General features: G+C 40.3%; 1 protein-coding gene across 1 annotated transcript; it reads left to right on the top strand.

Annotated features, from left to right (window-relative positions):
- The first annotated feature begins 275 nt into the window (after nt 1-275).
- LOC136441841 (deoxyribonuclease-1-like) lies at nt 276-9,759 on the top strand. Its single transcript, XM_066438361.1, has 8 exons — nt 276-496; nt 2,112-2,306; nt 3,886-3,974; nt 4,601-4,684; nt 5,395-5,513; nt 6,787-7,054; nt 7,439-7,535; nt 8,039-9,759. The coding sequence occupies exons 2-8, from the start codon at nt 2,151-2,153 to the stop codon at nt 8,546-8,548; spliced, it is 1,323 nt and encodes a 440-aa protein (XP_066294458.1). The 5' UTR covers nt 276-496; nt 2,112-2,150; the 3' UTR covers nt 8,549-9,759.
- Nucleotides 9,760-12,235: the final 2,476 nt, after the last annotated feature.

The raw sequence follows: 12,235 nt of genomic DNA, 5'->3' as shown, positions 1-12,235 counted from the left end.
ACAAGAGGAAAGAAGCCTATCCGACCTTTACCATTTCCGGTCTAAAATTAAATGAATATGATTAGTATAGAATACAAAACGGTTTTATACAACCTTTTTTAATACTTGAAATACTAAGGATGAAATTTTATGCCTATACTAAGCTTTCATAAATCAGAGACGTACATAGCGAATGTTCTGCGATTTGATTCTGGTGGACAGGCGTGAGGTCATGAACCCTAATCACGCCCCCTGCTCTGATTGGTCGAAACATTTCGCTAAAAAAATCCCTAGAATTTTGTGGATTTAAACACTCTAGCTGCGTGAGAGACTTTAAAAATCGGCCGGTATCTTTTACACGGTGGGAGAGTACAGATCCCGTAAACATAACAATCTGGGGAGAGAGCTCGAAAAATCGGACGAGGTTGGTTGTACCCTGTCAAAGTCAGGCCTCCCCTTAAGAAAAGAAAAGCTCAGGTATCAGGATCTGGGATCAGGTGAACGAAACCTTTCCAAGGTCAGTACTATTCTTAACACCTTAAATACCTCTTCCTTATTTTTGTGAAAGATTTCCTTTAAAAATGATTCATTTCTTTTAAGAATACCTATCTAAATAAGAACTGTGTAGATTCCAGACCATAGGCTTGTCACAGTTTTAGGACGTATGTTTAGTAACGCCGGGTTGTACATTATTTAGATTCTATGCGGTGTGGCCATGCATGACTACACATATCAACACACACGAGAAATGTGAAGTGGGAGGGGAGTAGGGGCTATTTCGTACCTCCAAAGAAATGTTTAGTACAATATTCTACATAAAAGGAGCAGAGTTACGTCACCGACATTATGTAATGGGTCAAGCTAAGAGTCTAGCTACATGTACGCCCAAAAGAAATCCCATGACGTGGTTTAGCCGTCTCAACATTCGTACAAATTCCTCAGTTTACTATTTTGTTTATGTTGAATACATGTTTCAAATGAAAGATGGCGAAGTACACGTAATGATTTGGACCTATTTGATCTATTTGGTTCTATTTCGCGAACCTTTGATTCAAAACATTGGATTCAATGGCTATTGTGCAGCAAACAAAAAACCTACATCCCCTGTGGCGTAACATTCTTTTAAAAAACAATTCTAAGTCCCTTACACGCGGTAAATTCAAGGGGAAACTTGGTATGCCAACGCCCAGGTGCTAGACGACATTCCTGGCCCTGAATGTAGCAACAATGGCTTAGTCGTGTGTGGATCATACTTGACACCTTTAATTCGAAAACATCTACATGACGTAGCATTTTATAAAAAGTCAATGCTAGTTCATTGAAACCAAGGGGATATTTGGCGAGTGCATGTTCTAGAGCTGTTACGTCACATTTCTGACCCTAAATTGTATCAATGTAGCAACAATGGCTTAGTCGTGTGTGGATCATACTTGAGACCTTTATTCGAAAACACCTACATGACGTAGCATTTTATAAAAAGTCAATTCTAGGTCATTGAAACCAATGGGAAATTTGGCGAGTGCATGTTCTAGAGCTGTTACGTCACATTTCTGACCCTAAATTGTATCAATGTAGCAACAATGGATTAGTCGTGTGAAGACCATACTTGACACCTTTAATTCGAAAACACCTACTTGGCGTAGCATTTTTATAAAAACTCAATTCTAGGTCATTGAAACCAAGGGGAAATTTGCTGTGTTTATGTTCTAGAGCTGTTACGTCACATTTCTGACCCTAAATTGTATCAATGTAGCAACAATGGATTAGTCGTGTGTTAAGACCATACTTGACACCTTTAATTCGAAAACACCTACTTGGCGTAGCATTTTTATAAAAACTCAATTCTAGGTCATTGAAACCAAGGGGAAATTTGGCGTGTTTATGTTCTAGAGCTGTTACGTCACATTTCTGACCCTAAATTGTATCAATGTCGCAACAATGGATTACGTAGTATTGTGTGAACCATGCTTGGGTGTGCGTAGTCAATGTGTCCATGCGCTGGACACGGTAGGCACACATGAATCCAAGTTGTCCACATTGCATCATTTAGGCTAATGCTAAACTAGGCTATCGATGGTTATTCACATTGAACATTAGTTCAACGTTTGTCCCAAATATCTAGTTTGTCATAGGGTTAACAACGTCGCCACAGCGAAGCTCGGAACGTCGACATGGGAAAGTTTGGAGTCTTCCTTCCAATTCAGCTCTGCTTGGCTCTACTGGCAAGTTACCGCGTAACCACTTGTCTGAAAATCGGAAGTTTCAACATACGTACCTTCGGAGTATCCAAGATGTCGAAACCAGATGTTGTGAACATTTTACTTCAGGTAAGTTTCAACAGTTTAGTGGTTTTAAAGGTTGTATTCATAACAAATGCATTTAAGGAATGAATGATCTTTATTTTCATGTTCTTACCAATATGGGCTAAATGCAGAATTTGATATAGCTTTGATATAGCAAAGTCTGAGGTCATGAAATGTGCGAAGAGTTAACTTTGCAAACATTTTACGGGTAGGGCGTGACAAAAGCGTGTCAAGTTATAATCATGGTTTTCAAGGTTGTATTCATAACAAAGGCATTTAAAGAACGAATTATCTTTATTTGCATGTTCTTACCCACAATGGCTAAATGCAGAATTCGATATGGCTTTGACATAGCTAGGATGTTTTATAAAACCTCCTTGGATATAGCAAAGTCTGAGATCATGACATTTGCGAAGAGTTTACTTTGTGGGCATTTTGCGAGTTGGGCGTGACAAAGCGATATGCTCTGTTGATTCTCAACGATGGGAAATTGCTCTACCAATACCTGAAATAGATCCCAGTGAATTGGATTGGTTACATGTAAACATTACAACCGCAGTTTCCTAGGCCGCATTTACCTAACTGTTTATTTAAAGTCAGAACTATTTGTCCGTTTGTGGGGAACTCTTTTCGTGGTAACTTCGTGGCATGTGTCCGGGATCATCATTGTCAGATATGCTCCGATACCCGTGAATTGACGTTCGACAGATTGTGACCGGGTATATTTGCAGTGTAAAGAGACGAATGGGGATACATGGGGGCGTATCGTAACACCTGGTATCTTGCTTATACTGTGCGGTTAAAGCCCGTTTACTTGTATATTCAAGTCCGTATGAGCTGCGTATTAACATTTTTTGGGATTTAGGTAAAGTTTGCGGGGAAGACGTTGTTTTCTACTTTGTCTCACCGTTATGTGCAGTCTGGTTATTGAACCGAAGAAGAAAAGATTTTTCGGCCACAAACTTTACCTAAACCAAAAAACAAGGTGGGTAATAAAAACTATTGCCATGGCGGCGATTGAATGTTTATTGTAAAAGCCGTATCTCCCTGGACTCGCGACACGTTAGAGATCTCACTGCGTCCTAAATTGAATTTGTGTAACCGTACCCTACACTAATGGGAATATTATGTACTCGTACAAGTATGACTAAAAAGGCAACAAAACACACAAAAGCGTAAAAAAGATATTTTTTATCGATGAAATTCGTTGAGCTCATTGGGTATTTCATAAAACTATAATTCTATCCGAATAAAAATACTTTTGAATTGTACACAACCACGAGTTATTTAAGCGACGCTTCGGTGACCGTCTGTTACATTCCTCAGGGCAATTCTGACTGGTGCACTTTGCACTGTAGCCATAGGTGTCGCTGCTTACAGATGCGGTCCCAAAAGTGAAGTATTTACATAGATAAAGACATAATTAATGCTGTGTTTACAATGCGGTTCCAAACATTTGAACCCGAGAAAGGTGACAGGCGTTTACAGAAACGTCGGTTGAATAAAACACATGGCTGTATAAAAAGAGTCCTTTTATTCAGTGACTTGCTAACCTGATGAAACTATTCCACCGATATCTATCCACCTGCTTTCGCAACTTCAGACCGTTGAGCGGTACGACCTGTTTCTGGTGATGGAGATCAGAGATGCCTCCCAGACAGCCATGTATGACTTCCTGGATCAGTTGAACAAGTGGGTGCTCAGATATTTCGTATTTGTACAGTTGTCAATACGCCCATAGCAATATTAGGGCCCTGAAATAGGATTTTGAAAGTCAATTTGTTTAGTCATTTCTATTCATGATTGGTTCAGACAACACAATAACAATGAATAGCGATGTCCATGATGCAAAAATACGACGTCGCTGTGATGTGAGAACTCACTGAAAATCGTCGCTGGGGTTTTGTAGGCTCGCGAAACTAAAAGGACTACCGTACGGTACGTTTTTGTGAGGTTTCAAAATACTTAAACTATGAAGTTATTACGCAAATGAGAAAAACAGTGTTAGTAAATGTCACTACCATAAGGATTTCAGAATTATTTCAATTTCCATTTTTTGGGCCCTAATATTGCTTTAGGCCCCTTTAAGGCCTTATTGTATCTATTTGAGATATGCAACTTGATGTCAACACATTCCTCTTTGATGTGGACGTTAACGCAAAGAAAATATAATAATAAGCCATAGTTTTTGTTGCTTCTTTACTTCGAGTCTGAGGGCATCTGAGGTACTTTCAGTTGCCTTTGTTTTAGGTCTATGAATACTTGCTAGCTGGATGACATAGAATCTAAAACATTTTGTCTCTTTTTCACACACACAGTCGCACAGGAAACCCTTACTCCTTGATTCTTAGTGACCGTTTGGGAAGAACAAGCTACAAGGAGCAGTATGCATTCTTCTACAAGTAAGTAACTGTTGTAAGGCACTTCGTTAGATAATGATAATAATGGTCACACTTAAGATAGCACAACGTGACGCTTATCTAATCGTCCTACTATAATCATATTTATTTTGATTAAAGAAATTGTGTTATAGGATTCTGCATTTACCCTAGATCATGTAAAAGAATTGCTTTCACTACATATAATCTCTTTTTATAGCTTTCACTACATATAATCTCTTTTTATAGCAATTACAAACTGCACTTTGCTACACCCAAAAAAGGCACTTTCCAGCTGTAAGCACACGAACGCATCACCCACAATGCCGGGCCGTGCACGTCTGACCTCGCGCGCGGCTGCCAAATTTTACCCGCTAATTTCTTCAGTTACAAACAAGCTTTCATTAGTTTGAAGCTCGAGATCAGCTGGGCTGGCTAAAGGGAAATTTCCCACCGATATAAACACACGTTCATGCAGCCGTTGATTTTTTGGGTACGGATTCTTGTACCCACTCGGAGTCATACATGAATGAGACCTTAAGAGCATTGGCTAGTTGCATTGATATAGTACAATCTACAAGTATATTCTAAGCTATATGATATAGATAGAAGACGCAACGAGGTGTACTTTACAGCTAACTACATATGTTGGTATTCTCTATGTATATAAGTCGTTACATTACGGTTTATTTTAATTTGACGTTTTCGCGCCCTTTTCCATATATGGTATGAAGGAAATCGTCCGGTCTGTCGGTGTCGGACGTCTACCTCTATGACGATGGGGACGAGAGCGCTGGGAACGACACTTTTGCGCGGGAACCTTACGTCATCAGGTTCAACTCGTCTCAAACAGGTAGGAATTCTGGGATATCGTTTCTGGTCCAATAACCGTAGGGCTACGTTTATTCATTTATTTCTGTCATATTCAGTTTACCAGGGTAATTCAATTCAGTAGTGTGACCACTCACTGCTTTACATCGGGGCGTTGGGCCCCGTGCACATTTTTGTCCTACTTTTTTGTTGTGATAACTGCAACATTGTGGGGTCATGTGGCGTAAGGCGTAACGGCAGGGTGTTCTGCACAGAACCCAGCGGCCCCGGGTTCGAATCCCCCTGACGCGACCGATGTTGTGCCCTTGGGAAATACACTTTTAAAACACGACTTTCCTCACTTCGCCCAGGTGTAAAAATGGGTATATTGTTCTTTGTGCGTATAATTTATAAAAACTTGAGTGTAGTGTCACGTCGTCCTTGTCGGTGAAAAACCGAAGTACAGACAAAAAAAGAAAAGTTTCTTTACTTAGCAAAATGCACCAGGAATGCTCCCCCCCCCCCTCCCAAAAAAAGTGCCAGACACTGCGCTAGCAGGGCACTGTTTTGTGACGATCTCGCATAGTAAGCCCTGGCCATTGTTCTGCCTTTGACTGTAGAATCACAACTAATTTGGTATCATTGTAAAGGATAAGACAAAGCTTTCCAGTGATACATATTACTATTCAATTGATAAAGTAACGACGGCGAAAATATGATTGACCAAATGTAAGTGTTCCTAAGTGTTTGTACTGAGCGTATATAGGAACGAACCGTAGCTAGAATAAAAAAAGAGTTCGGAGACCTCTTATCTCCATGAAATATTTTGATTATGCAAATGACTTCTACATTTGCATATTTTATGCTTGGCCATGTGCACCTTTAACTGACTTACACAGGTCACAATATTAACAGTTGACATTTACCACTTAGAATAATTATAGCACTTTTGCATTAATCATGCAAATAAGGTATTTCTTTATGCAGTTTAATTTATGCAAGTTTCATCTCTCTTCTTTTTTTTTCACTTCCGAAATCGGTTTTTGACAGACGTGGACGACGTGGCACTGCACTCAAGTTTTTATAACTTATATTAACAGTGCCTCGTACAGATAACAACATACCCATTTTAATTTTCATACACCTGGGCGAAGTGAGGAAAGTCGTGTTAAGTGCCTTTCCCAAGGGCACAACATCGGTGGCGTCAGGGAGATTCGAACTCGGAACCTCTTGGTTCTGAGTCGAACACCCTGTCGTTACGCCACACGATCCCACACGATCTCTCTTTCCCTCTCACGCTCCATCCTTCCTCACAGTTATTCAGGACTTCGTCCTCATCCCGTGCCACACTGCCCCAGACGACGCGGTCCTGGAGACCGACCTCCTCTTTGACGTCTACCAGGATGCGGTTGCTAGGTGGGGCATTGATGACGTCATGGTACTTGGCGACCTGAACACCGACTGTCGCTACGTCACTTCCGGCGAGTGGGACCAGATCCGCCTGTGGACGGACCCGAGGTTCACCTGGCTGATCGGAAGTGACGCAGACACGACCGTTAGCTCAACGGACTGCGCTTACGATAGGTTAGTGGAGAACGCGTTTTGCTTTTCCTTCTTGTGTACCATATTCTTGCTAATAGATGTTTTGACAACTTACTGACCAGTCTATAACTGGTCCGGCACTTTTAGCCTTGTGGTAAGTGAGTTGGGTTCGTGAGCTGGCGGCCCGGGTTCGATTCCCGGGAGCCAGGAGACTGTACTACACGTATTTGGCTCTCAATGTTATTTCATTGCTTTCATTGCTCAGTAGAATTTTAATATTCATGCTGCATTTCTATTTTGTAGTTTGTACGCAAATTGCTCTTTTCGTAGCATCAGTGAACTAAAGCATTTTCTCATTTTCTATTATCACATCATAGCTGAATAAGTTGTTAAACATTGAAATACGCTTGTTTGTCTTATTCTCAGGTTTGTTGTTGCTGGAGACGATTTCATGAGTGGAATCAACGCGAGCTCCGTTTCTGTATTCAACTACAAGGACGCCTTTAACATCACACAAGATCTGGTAAGATCACTAAATCTGTCGATACTAGTATATATATATATATATGTATATTCAATCTCCAAGCAAATGTAGAACGGCAAAATCGTAACGTTTCTCTTCTTGTTTCTAGAAAAGCTCCTTGTTCCTTGAAACGGGGAGCTTAAGAAATGTTGATTTTGCCTAGCTTTTTGCACCTGCTTGAAGATTAGTATGTAAGTCCTCTTTAAACAAATGGCACGCGATGGTATGGAAAGCCCCTTGGATAACTGTATCATGTTAGTGCGTAGCATACTTGTCTAACACCACTTCAGAACCATTAAACCAGTTTTATAACGGTTAATGACACACGGTCTGGAAAGTAATTTTCCGTGACCAATGTTTATAGAAAGCCTCCGCCCTGAGACATCGCCAAAAATTAGTCACGATTCTATCCTTCTTGCTAAAATCGGCATTTATTCGGTTGCTTTTCTCTGTATAATGAATAAAAATGTTTGAGGCCTTTTTATCTACTTACGTTTATGTAGGCATATGACGTCAGTGACCACTGGCCGATAGAACTGGATCTGTACGAGATAGGAGTGCCCCTACCGACGGCCGCAGGAACGACGTCGACGCAAAGCCCGGATCTGCCAACAACGCCCCTACCGACGACCGAGAGAACGACATCGACGCAAAGCCCGGATCTGCCAACAACGCCCCTAACGACGGCCGAGGGAACGACATCGACGCAAAGCCCGGATCTGCCAACAACGCCCCTATCGACTACTGATGGAACTACACACGCACAAGGAAAAACCGCATCTTCCACTGAGATGCCTACAACAGAAAACCGTCCAACGACAACCCTAGCGTCGACGGGTGGAAGTGCAGGGGTATGCACACAAGACTACATCGCTGCCTGGCTGAGCACAGAGCTCTGGTCTGGCATTTTAGTGGGTTCTGCGGTCGTCTCCTTCCTGATGGGAATGTTCTTTTCCAAAGCGGTGACACTGTGCAAAAAATCGGCAGGTCGAGTGAGGTCACACGCAGTATGACGTTTTGATGAATGGCTTATTCGATCAAAATACATTGCAGCCTTTGGAGCTGAATTGCGTATCTGATAACAATCAAAATTGGTCTAGAATCACTGTCCTTTAACTTTAAGGAAAATGATTCCAGACCAATTAAGTTAAAGGGAGGCTAAACTTAATATTGAAAAGTCTACTATTTGCTATATATACCCCTAAGTCAAGAACGGCCCAAGCTACAAATGACGGGAGAGCCCTGAACTATGGCGGGCTTATGTAAAACAAGTGAGGACTTGACTTTGGGGTATATCTAGCAAAGTAAGGTAGACTTTTTATCTTCGCCGAGTACTTGTACTCGGAGAGGATTATGTTTTCGGTTGAAAAATCTGTTGGGTGGGTCTGAATGTATGTCAGGAGCATAACTCAAGAAAACTTCAATGAATCTTTATGATTTTTGGTAGGTGTGTAGTGGTTGTGTAAAGGAAGGTCAAGTTCGAAAATGGTTTACCTTGCGTTTTTCAATAGTACTGCAGCGGACTTAGCATTTTTTTGTGTTTGTATGTAGGCAAAAAAAAGTGACGGAAACGCTGATGGATCTTCATGATTTTTTGCAGGTGTGTAGATGTTGTGAAAACGGAGGTCAAGTTAAAAAATGGTTCTCCTGGCACTTTCCGTCGGTACTGCAGCGGGCTTTGTGTGGATGTGAATTTTCTTGTGGACAACATAACTCAAGAAGCTGTTGATGGATCCTTATGATATTTAGTGGATGGGTAGGATTTACCCAAAGGAAGGTCAAGTTCGATAATGGGCCTTCTAGCGGATACCAAAGGTACTGCAGCAGAGCTTCAAAATTTAGGGGCATATTTTCTGAAAGTGCTATGGTCATGATTTTTGTGTGGTAGATAGTTCATGCCACAGAAAGTAAGTTCTGTAAATTTTGGCCCCCTAGCGGCTTGTTAAGAACCGCAGTGGGTGTTTTTGTTTTGACATTCGGACATGAATAACTTGAGAATGGGTCGACAGATCGTCGTGATGTTTGGTATGTAGAGAGCTCGGATGGTGCTTTACATAATCAATGACTAATTATGCAAATAAGGAGCTAATTTGCATAATTAGTAAGGAAAGTTTGTTAACCCACTGCCTTTCAATGGGAGATGGGACAGTGTCAGGTCATGTAAACAGATAGCCTTGCATAAACGTACATGTAGGTCAAATAAATAAACTATTCTCCAAGCAGAGGTGTGGGTCCTGCTGGTTTTTGACGCGTTCAGTTTAAGCATTTTTGTTCAACACGGTTGGCGACATAACGAAATAGGGACAAAATAGAAAGCCTGACTAGAAACACCTAAAAACGTGCCAGATTTATTCTATTCATATGTATTGACTGTACTATTTCATCATCACTTTCAACTTTCAACAGCCATATCGAACCTTTGTGGCCCATATAATATCAACATACTCATATTTTTTCATGACCAGTTATAACATATATCAGCACACTCTACACATATACTAGTCCTGTACCACCAAATGATTTTTAACCCTATCTTAACTGGACTCATTCGCCCAATCATAACGTCCAAATGGTATGGTGCATGATCAAATTTGCAGGGGGTGATAAGCACGTAAATATCAATCACTCTCCATGATAAGCCTTGATTATTTGGCGAAGATAATGTGCTTTAGCTTTATAAACGGCAATTAAGTACCCTAACAGGCTAGATGAGGAGTTTGAACGTGGGCTTATATGTATATGAACGTAAACATGTATTCACTATTGAAATTAATACTAGTGTGCAACATCAGCATTTCAGCAGAATAAGTCGGCCAAACTATTATCATAAACTATTGCTATGGCACTAAAACACCAACGCATAACATACAAAATACACTTTCCTTATCAAACAACAACATACATTAACTAACTGCCATATCTAGATGAAGACATTATGCTAATAGTTACCATAGCATTCACCGTTGCATACACTCCGTACGGTGAAAAATTTGGTATATTTCTTGATAATCTGACGAAAACTGTTGCATTTGTTCAACGTGCTATTGTTACACTAATTACGATTGAAATTATGACGAATAGACAATTTACACGAAATTACCATTGGTAAGATACAAAGAAAACATATCATCCATAACCCAATATCCCATTCTTTTTTTTGTGCAAAATTTCTTGTGTAAATCTTGCTTTTACATGGTCGCAGTTTCAAGTTCAAGGTCAAACATACCTAAAAACGTCAAACCCCTTTGCGAGTCTTTTGTGATTTCCCCATTCCCGAAAAGGTCGAAATTTGGCAATTTGACGGTCTCCTTTGTCACTTTTCTGGTTACGGCCGGGAGCGGTACTGCAGATAAGGCTCCAATAGGGTATATACTCCCGTCTTATAAGATAGAAAAATATCTAAGGCATTACGCTTAGACCATTTAAAAACTCGACCAAACAGGTCTGAACGTCTTCAAATACATGTAGGATGACATGTAAGACTTTTGAAATCACGCGTCTCCATACAGGACCGATTTTTAGATACGGGGGATGGAGCTCATATCACGCCTATCGAAGCGCCTCCTATATTCATACATATTTCAAGTTTAGTCCATAACTAGTGGGTAAGGGTTAAAGGAAAGCTACACAAAAAATTGAAAATCCTTCTATGCTATGCTAAATATATTCCTATTCTTACTTCAAATTCTTACTTCAAATTCTTACTTCAAGTTGTTTCACATAAGTCCGTCATAGTTCTGGGATTTTCCACAGTTTGCAACTTATGCCGTGCTGACGCCTTCTCGCCTGATGATTGAATTATATGACGTCAGTGTTTCAAATTTTTCACCTGATGATTGTATTATATGACGTCAGTGTTCTAAAATCTAATCATCAGGTGAAAAATTTGAAACACTGACGTCATATAATTCAATTATCAGGCGAGAAGGCGTCAGCACGGCATAAGTTGCAAACTGTGGAAAATCCCAGAACTATGACGGACTTATGTGAAACAACTTGAAGTAAGAATTTGACTTTGGAATATATTAAGCATAGCATAGAAGGATTTTCAATGTTTTGTGTAGCTTTCCTTTAAGGGAATTTGTGAACTGCATCCACTTTCCCTAAAGTAACTTGGCCATGTTAACTAAAACTCAAATTTACCCGCTGTTATGAATAAAATGACAGAAAACTGGACATCAGACCACAGAATGACAATAGCCTTCAAACTATATGTTAGTTGTACAGACAGGCTTGCTTCGAAAGGCCGCACATGTTTGCAGCAGTCTAGAATTTTCTTTTATCAAATCATGTTTGACGTATTGTTTAATATAAACGGGTTATTTTAGGCAACATAGGACAAGAACCATAAACAATTTTCAGTAGGATAGAACCAATCTATAGTTTACAGGTACAGTATGTCCTTCTCATATCATTTTAGGGTCTAGTGTTCAGATATCTATCATATAAATAGCGGATGAACAACATCTCCAAGCAGATGTTGGGATGAAAGATTTTACTTTACACATTGACTTTGTTCGACTCTATTGGTAGTAATGAGCTCCATATTTAACGTTGAAAAAGTGCCATTGAAAATTCCAATCCGAAAAAAAATATGCCGCAATAGTCGGGTCTGTTGGTTTAGCGGACAAACGCCATACCGTATACCATTCCGTACCGGGGAGAAATCTGACTTATTCTGCGCGTTTGTATTTTCTAAC

This window comes from Branchiostoma lanceolatum, chromosome 9 (genome assembly GCF_035083965.1).
Source record: "Branchiostoma lanceolatum isolate klBraLanc5 chromosome 9, klBraLanc5.hap2, whole genome shotgun sequence".
Lineage (NCBI taxonomy): Eukaryota > Metazoa > Chordata > Leptocardii > Amphioxiformes > Branchiostomatidae > Branchiostoma > Branchiostoma lanceolatum.
This window is presented reverse-complemented; position numbering and strand designations above follow the sequence as displayed.

What these genes read in the sequence shown, in the direction of transcription:
- LOC136441841 (XM_066438361.1), top strand. Translation starts at nt 2,151, where the DNA reads ATGGGAAAGTTTGGAGTCTTCCTTCCAATTCAGCTCTGCTTGGCTCTA. An exon ending in TTGTGAACATTTTACTTCAG is followed by an intron (nt 2,307 to 3,885) that starts GTAAGTTTCAAC and finishes TCGCAACTTCAG; the next exon opens with ACCGTTGAGCGGTACGACCT. An exon ending in TTCCTGGATCAGTTGAACAA is followed by an intron (nt 3,975 to 4,600) that starts GTGGGTGCTCAG and finishes TCACACACACAG; the next exon opens with TCGCACAGGAAACCCTTACT.